General features: G+C 31.0%; 1 protein-coding gene across 1 annotated transcript; it reads right to left on the bottom strand.

Moving 5' to 3' along the window:
- Window positions 1-505: 505 nt before the first annotated feature.
- Window positions 506-3,873, bottom strand: LOC110424857 (putative WRKY transcription factor 75). Its single transcript, XM_021439575.2, has 2 exons — window positions 3,333-3,873; window positions 506-975 (listed from the first exon to the last, which is right to left on the bottom strand). The coding sequence occupies exons 1-2, from the start codon at window positions 3,710-3,712 to the stop codon at window positions 798-800; spliced, it is 558 nt and encodes a 185-aa protein (XP_021295250.1). The 5' UTR covers window positions 3,713-3,873; the 3' UTR covers window positions 506-797.
- Between the last annotated feature and the right edge of the window lie 5,068 nt (window positions 3,874-8,941).

Below are 8,941 nucleotides of genomic sequence, written 5' to 3'. Positions count from 1 at the left end.
ACAACTTGGTCTATCAAACACTGAGAGGTGTCTTTCCTCTATGTGCCCATAATATCAAGTATAATTCCATTTTATTTAAAGAACATTGAATTTATCATCTTATAACTTGCAAATTTTTATTTTATCAAAAACAAAATTTGCAAACTTTTATGGTATAAAATTTGATGCTTATAATTACTGTTCTTAAAACAGTAAACTTAGAACAATTCAAAAAAGAGCAAATTACTGTTCAAAGAACAGTATCTGATTCCAAACTAGTTATTATATTAATTAATTTCACTCACTCTTGGGCACATGGAGAACCCTACATATGTTTCATTATTTCATACTTAAGTAACTAGTACGTGTGCTAATTGCCAGTTTCTCCAAAATTAGAAAGTAGCTGAATATACATCACAACAGCACAGAAGTATAACAAAATGACAGTTGGAATTTAATGCCAATAAAACTTTCAAAATTGAAATGCTTTAAGCGTACGTGCTTTATAGTTTGACACCATTGAATATTAAACCAAAATAAATAAAATATTCCTTTTTAATTGTAAATTGCATATTTCTTATTCTTATTTGCCAGTACAATGCAAGTTCTCTCTGTTGTGGATCACTATGAATCTGTAGATGAGAAACAAAAACCTAGCATTTTCCCATTGTGCATGAGAATTGAGAAATGATCCCAAAGGCATTTTCTTATTGGCAGCACATGCATTTTATTTTGAGGTTTAATTCAATATAATGCATAATTCTTAATTTACAAATAATTTATGAGTATGTAAATATCTATTTCTGCTACTTGTTGATTTAAAAGGATGTGAAAATTTGCATCTGACTCAAGATATGCTCAAAGTTGTCATTAGATTTCTGGATGGGATGTGAATGCATGCCTTCGTATGTTGTCACGACAATTCCTTCATCTTTGGTTAACCTTTGAACTTGTTTCTTCACGTTACATCCTTGGTGTGTACATCGATAGTAACTTCTGCAAAACAATAATTAAATTAAAAATAATATGCTAACAAATTAATAATAATTCTACTTAAATCAATTACGTTTTAAATGTTAATCTATTCAGATATACGAAGCCGTACAAACTCTAGAAAGGAAAAAAAGTCTAAAAGTAAACGCATATTATCATAACTTAATCTAAGAATCAAATTTCATAGCCTTATAAAGGTAACTATGTTAATTTTATATATAATTTGAGCTAAAAAGTTGACGTTTTGGGAGATTTTTGGCTCCAAATAATTGATTTCCAACTTCAATTACATGCATAGAAATAATTGGACAACTTCAAAGGCATGCATGGTTAAAATAATTTAATTAGTGGTGTGTCTGTCATGCATGCACGTGTATTCATATGAATATACTCGTCCTTGGTATTTATTTAGCTATAGTCAATAGAGGCAACCTAAATATTTCATTGAAGTTGACTTTAACAGCAAAATGATAATTTTGAAGGGTCATAAATAATTAATGAATGAAGTCATTCCATGAGTTGGCTACTTCAGATGAAGCAAGTAGAAATTGGAAAATTTTTCACTGTCACTTCGGTCATGGCCATTTATAAAATTCCTAAAGATCATGACATCTACTGACCATGTTTGTCCAAGTCAGATCATACACGTACTATATATGTTTGACATTGGGACAGCATGTAAATTTAGAGTGCTAACTAGATATAGTGAGGTTTTGTTTAGTATTGTAATAAGCAAAAATAACTTCTTGATTTGCCATAGACCAAAGTAAAAATATGCCAACCATAAACTTAATTCAATAATTCGATATTAATTTCCCTATTTACAGCTAAAAGATTCAGCATAAATATATGAATTACTTATATATGAAAGTTTTAAATTCCATTATTAGTGCATTAATTAATAATTGTAGTTAAAAGCAAATAGTAAGAGTTACAAAGATTTTATTATTAAATTACAAGGGTCAAGAAGGTTACAATATGCATTAACAGGGGAAAACTTTGCTAAAGCAAATGCAAATCTTAACAACCCAGGCACAAGTCTATGACCGAGTGCATGCCTAGCCGGTTTCTATATATTTTTTGGTATAACAAGTTAAACAAGGCCAACACTGAGAAGTGTGAATCTCTGCTCAAGTATATCTCACTTCCAACTAGTTCGATGATATAATTTCAATTCCTAGGGTAGTGGTGCCTAATTTCTGTAAATTTTAATGCTTGTGAAGCTTTAGAAGTGGAATTTTGCAAGATGCATGGAATATGGGCAGCCAATGTGCATATGGCCCCCATCACCTACTTGTGTATGGATTATATATGGCCACATGACAGCTTCAATAAGCTTGAAAGCTTTCGGCCCTTCTTGCTTTTGTTGTTGTCTGGCTATTTATTATTCTCCTTTAATTAATGAAACTCTTCTGTATGTAAGGTTAAAGTTAAAGCGGCCTGTCTAGGCCGAAGGCAGTAGCAAGTTACAAAACTATGACAAACAGGGTCACCCCGGCCCAACCTAACGCCCTAAGTTAGGGTGCAAGCCTTCTGGTTTTAGGCTGGCAACCTTTCCCTCTTTCTTCCTTAATTTTTCTCCTTTCTCTCTTTTTTACAACTTCATCCTTTCGCTAAACTGTCCAGGCAGTACGTGTGTTAGCAAGTACTTAATCCTGAGTTCGAACTAAAAAATGAAAAGGTAGGCAGAGACAAACTGTTGGGACATGATCACATATCAATGACACTAAAGCGTTTAATATTTGTTTGATCAATATTGCCTTGGCAGGAAAGCAAGATGTTCTGAAAGAGTCATCACTTGCTGAAAGACGCTTTAGATGATACCAAGTAATCAGCTGATCAATTGATGGTTTCTAAGAAAGGATCAGTTTATTCCAGGATGGAAGGGACGAATAATCTCCTGTACCTTCCCATAAAAGTAGAAACATTTGCAAAGCGATTAAGAATTTGCATACAGTTGTAATTAATTCTTTTGGTCATGAATTTGGATATTCCAGTGCCATAAAATGAATTTGTTCTTCATTTTTCAGCAATCAGAGTCAGTCTTCATATGGCATCCTTATTTTTTACTCTGAAACATTGGATATGTAGCTGACGAACTTCTATCCTGTAGATTTTAAGTACATGTTTTATGCAATATACATACAGTTCATATCTTCAGCAAGGGTCAAATCCTAATCGTCGGAGCTCTTTTCGAATCTGAAGATTCTGAACTAGCTACTTTTTTTTTTCTTTCTTTTATGTGCATCTAAGATAGATATCCATGATATGCTAAATCCAAGACTCGAAACAATTCACTTAATAAATATCAAACAGGAAGGAATAGACTCTGACAAGGGGAAGGGGAGCCTTTTGCGTACCTTGGAAATTTGTTATTCTTCACAGCTTTCTGCCCGTATTTTCTCCATCTATAGCCATCATCAAGAATATCAACTTGGCTTCTTGTTTGAAAAGCATATCTCGGCTTTCTTATCTTTTTATCTGCCTTTTTCTTACCGAATTTCACATCAGTTTCAGTTTCAGTCCCAGCCAAGCTGTTGATCTCAGGAAAGGTTTTGTTCTGAGAAATGTTGTGCACATTCAAGCTGGCCGGACCTTCCATTTCCGCCATTAATCCCAATAGCCCATTAGCCTTGTTACCTTGAAATTCAGCATAACCAAGCGAATTCGTCATGTTTAATGACAAGGAAGATGCTGATAATGTCGATGAATTAGGGGAAAATCCCTGAAAATTTTCCATGTTAAAAAGACAGAGAAGAAGCAGAAGAAACAGAGACAGAAAGAGAGAAGAGAGGCAGAGAGATGATGATGATATAGTAATTATATATATAATGAAGAAAAACGAATTAAGTGTGAAAAATGCTTGTACGGTGAGAGAATGCAAAAGAAACTTAAAACAGAAAGGCGGCCCGATGGCTAGATATGGCAGTCATCTCCCTTATCCTATGCCCGCTATCGTGAACCGCACGTAAAATCTATATATAGTGGAGATTAGTAAAGAAGCTGGTAAAACAAAGATGCTTCTAGTATAGTATTATTTTTATTTTCTTTTCTGTGGAACAGAGAGGTAAATATTAGACATATTCATGATTATAGGTAAGAAAAGAAAGTAATGGTAGCCATTGCTACAAAATCTAATACTGGTATAAATTATTTATACACTATAATAAATTTTAGTTGGTTTTGACCAGATTTCTGGTTCGTCCATGACTACTTTTCTTTGAGAACTTTGTTTATTGCTAATAGGTTTACATAAAAACTAAATTGAGCTAATTAGACATTCATTCATCGTGTTGAGTAGAGTCAAACATTTTACTGGTCAGCATACGCGTTCTGAATTTCAGTTGTGCTCTTCGATGTATGTCATCCTCTTGGCAACAAAACGTGAGCTCTGGCATGTCTGGTACCACATTGTGACAAACATGACAAAACTCCGCCTCTTAATTTGGGGGAAAACCAACAAGAAAAGTGGTTGAGGAGAAAAGACAACACAATTCCCAGTAATCCCCGTATGAAAGAGGAATGAAAAATGATTCTACACATCCTCAATCATTTATTATTTTTACTTCACAAATAGATTTAACTAAGATTGTCACCATGCCTGTTGGGTTTTAAATAATAAAATTCATAAATTAAAATAATCATTTAAGTGGTCACGTGCCAATATATAGAGTGATCATCTTGATTAATGTGAAAAATGTTTGTATTCCAAACAACTTTAATTAATATCAATACATCAATCATTGTAGAATAATTAACTGGGGAGATACACATATTCAATGAATTTACTAGATCATGTGATTTTTAGCTAAAATATTGCAAGTTCAAAATCTCGGTATTAATAACCAAGTTTACAAATTTGAGAAAAAGAAAAAAAAAATCATTAGATAATCTCATTTGTTATCCATCCGTGCCTAATTTTTATAAAAGAAAGCATGTATGTAAATATATCAGTGATTAGTTTACACATTTTAATATTTCTTATTAGATTTCTATTTGATTAATCTATAATTTATGTATATATAAACTATGTATTTAGGATGTTTTTACCATTTTTAATATTACATATAGGATGTTAATCCACAGTTAAGCTATTCGTTCCCCAATATTATTTGATATATAAGCTCCATTATTTCCTTACACTTGGAGGCACGATCAGAGCAAGATTGATGGGATTCAAATGGATGTAGAAAGTTGGAAATCTGCAACTGTTGCTAGTCCGTGCTCTTTGACCTAAACAAGGCCAAAAGAGAGGAGCCGAAGCAGAGAAAATTCATATCTAAGTATGCAATAACAAGACGAAAGTAATATTCATATGTCCATTTATGCATAAATAAACATATGATATAGTAGAACTTTATCATGCTTGACTAAATTGATATATAACGTATGGTCGTACGAATGCCAAGGGTCAATACTGGCAATTTGTCGTACTGCACAGTTTTTCCAACAGAGAGACGGAAAGGGTATAACATCTAGGACCAAGTGAAACTGTGTGTTTGAATATTCTTTAAACCAACAAAAAGTCGTGACACCTTTACATCACGTGCTTTGAAATTTTTGCTGGTCTGTGCGGGAGCGCTACATCTTTATAAGTACTACTTATATGAAAAAAAAAAGAGATATATAATTAATATAATTATATACTCAATATAATATAATTTTTATATATATAGTAAAATTTTTATAAATTAATAATTTTAATTAAATAATATTTTTAATTCATCTCGATTTGAAATTAATATGATAAATTAATAATTTATTAAATTTATAAAATAATATATATATTTTTTTAAAAATATATAAATCTTACTTAATATATAAATTAATAATCTCTTTATACATCAAAATTATATATATACATAACTTAATGAAAAAGCTTTTGTGAAAGATGATTCTAATTTTACTTATTTTTACTTAAAATTAATGTCTCTTTAGACTTCAACTTTAACTTTTTTTAATACATTAAAAAGTTTTAATGCATTATTTTTGTATTGTAAGAAAAAATTATACAATACGATTGTTACTTTGATTGCAGCTTTGGACGAGATAAGTTTCAGTACAAAATTATTATACTTTTCAACTTTATCTTTTTTGTCACTTTTCATGACCTTAACAATAATTTACTTATCATGAATAATGATAATTTGTTAATTAATAATTAAGTAATGTTTATATAATCATAATATACAATAGATGTATTAAATATAATATTTTGAAAAGAAATAAACAATACTTTAATAAATTAATTTTTTTATTAATTAATATATAAATTAATAAATTATTAATTTATTGATTGAATAATATATTAAATAATTAATAAATTTTCACAATTCTAAAGATATTAATTTATAAAAATTTTACTGCAGTTGAAATATAATTGAATTAGTGTCTCTCGGTCAAAACAAACCTCAAATGCCCACGCTTTGTTTTTTTTTTTAATTTTTGAAAATAATTTTTTTGAGAAGGATCTTTGAAAATAATTAGAATAAAATATAAATGATAAAAAAGCAACATTATACTTCATTAAGATATAACATTAATTCCAACTTAATTAATATTATCTTTAAATAATGCATTTTGTCTTAATTAAAACTGTTCAGATTTTTAAAAAGGAAATTCTAAATGCTATTTTATTATCCTAGCTGATTACACTGTAGTTTTTACTTTTGAAAAAGGGTAATCTAAAATTCTTTACTGATACAATATTCCTACGTCAAGGCCAGGGGCTAGCTATATTACGAGGACATACGTAGCAGCACTAGGGGCAGGCCGTTTCGGACGTGGCTCTGTGGTAGGGCCTAGCTAGCTAACTTAGCCACTAGAGAGCGGTGGTTTGGAATACTTGACTTGAGCAAAAGAAAACCCCCCTGCAGTGCATGCAAACAATACTTGGCTTGAAGCTACAAAATTAACACCATCGAATGTTTCATAAAATTTCCCGAACTTAAACTTGGTTTTATTAATGCTCCGTGCAGCTTCTAGCTAGGTGGCAAGGAAGGACCCTTGGTGGCTTGGTAGGCGCTACCAGATTGCATTTCACCGAACATCACCTAGCTACCCAATTTTAGGCAACTCACCGCTGCAGGCCAGCCTTGTGGCGCGGTATCTGCAGCGCGGTACTACAGAGTCGAGCGGTTTGATTTCCTAAATATATATTCAAGGCGAATATATAACTTTTTCTTCTTTTTTTTCCTGCAATATGTTTATGCCTATTGGCACCATATAAAATACCAATGTCTTTTAGGAAGTTAATTTGTATCCATAATTGCCATCAATTGCTGTTAAAGATGCAAATAGTATATCTAAATATATGCACTTATGAGGCAATTGTGATGGAAAATAAAAAAAATATAATAGCTCTTATATTTTTATTATATTTAATTAAATTTTTTTATTTTATTTTAAATTAAATATATTTTTATATTTTTATTTTTAATCAAATAAATTTTTATAACTAATGATTGGCTTAATCAATATATCTCTTATCATTTTATATAAAATATTATTGATATGATATTTTGATACGTCATAATAAATAATAAAATGACATATTGATGTGATATGATAGTATGATCATATCGTATTTTTTACACTCTATATTAATAACATATAAATATTATATAAATATAAAATGTTAAAAAATATTTTAATTAAAAATAATTAATTATAAAAACTTATTTAACCATTCATCAAATTATATTTTCAACAGAGAGGGTAAGCTGATGCCCTGGCTAACATAGTGAAACAGAGTGTTCCACGTTTGAGCATTTTGGTACATGGTGTGTATTGTGTGCAGCTTTGCATAACATAAAGCAAATGTGAACAAAATCCACAATTAAGGTTTGTCTTGTTGAAATTGACGAATTGTCTACAGCCTTAAATGAGTGATTGTTGAGTATTTTCCAAGAGGTGTTGAAGGGAATATTTGGAACTACCAGGACAAATCAGTGTTCAAACATCTATTTAGATTTTGAAAGTTGTTGCATATCATTGTCATGGCTGCTGTGTTCTATATTTGACCAACAAATTTATCTTAGAATTTCTTTGAGTTAAATAGTTTAACAGTTGCTGCAGGTAAATGGTATGATGTAAAATTGCTGTATATTAAATACAAGGGCTTTAAATGCTTACAGGGAAAAAGGCTGCTTCATTTGTTGACATAAAGGCAAGTGGTTTAAAATCTTCCAAATCGACTTCGGTTTTGGCCCATTGTTTTGGATATGTTCAGTCACGAGGGAGCAAGAACTTACTTGGCAAAGTAATATTATCTTGATATTAATTATTATTAGGTGAAACATTGTACATGTAGACTTTAGTTTAATCTTTCCTTCCCTCAAGAAATTGTATTGAAAGCTTAATTTAACTGGGATTATTTGTTGGTGCTGACTGAGAAACAGAGGAGAAAAAATTATCACGAATATCATTCGCCAATAAAATGATATTGTTCTATATATCTATATTAAGCGAAAGGGGTAACAGTTAAACTTCCTTGTGAGTTGTGAGTAGGAGAGTTTAGATAAGGGGAAGAAGAAAGAGAAATTAAGACAGGCTAAACTATTATTTGTTGACGTATTAATTGAATGGCACATTGGATCATTTCGTCAGTTGTCAGGTTGTGGTCATCTGATGTTAACGTGATCCTAACCATATCTTCAATCCGAAATTAAAAATTATTGGCTTGTCATCATTATCAATTGTCATTGTATTCTAATAACTTTGCACAATATTGATTTAAAGTAATAATTGTGTACTCCGGTGTAACTAGTTAATTTGAAGGTAGGCAGCCATGCACAGTTGATAACTAAAGGAAACCAGCAGGTGGGGTTTATAGAATATTTGGATGTCTCAAAAAGAAAATACTAGAGGTTAGGCAGCTAGCAGCAGCCATAAAACGAGGGTAGAGTGCTTTACCCTGGTTGCCCAACTTACAGGCTTCATCTTCATCTGGAAATCTTATTAGCTAGCT

The sequence above is a fragment of the Theobroma umbraticum genome, unplaced genomic scaffold, assembly GCF_002168275.2.
Source record: "Theobroma umbraticum cultivar Fairchild unplaced genomic scaffold, ASM216827v3 scaffold_30.0, whole genome shotgun sequence".
NCBI classification, from domain to species: domain Eukaryota; kingdom Viridiplantae; phylum Streptophyta; class Magnoliopsida; order Malvales; family Malvaceae; genus Theobroma; species Theobroma umbraticum.
The sequence above is the reverse complement of the archived record's forward strand: the minus strand, read 5'-3'. Positions and strand labels throughout refer to the sequence as shown.

What these genes read in the sequence shown, in the direction of transcription:
- LOC110424857 (XM_021439575.2), bottom strand. Translation starts at nt 3,712, where the DNA reads ATGGAAAATTTTCAGGGATTTTCCCCTAATTCATCGACATTATCAGCA. An exon ending in AAGAATAACAAATTTCCAAG is followed by an intron (nt 976 to 3,332) that starts GTACGCAAAAGG and finishes ATTGTTTTGCAG; the next exon opens with AAGTTACTATCGATGTACAC.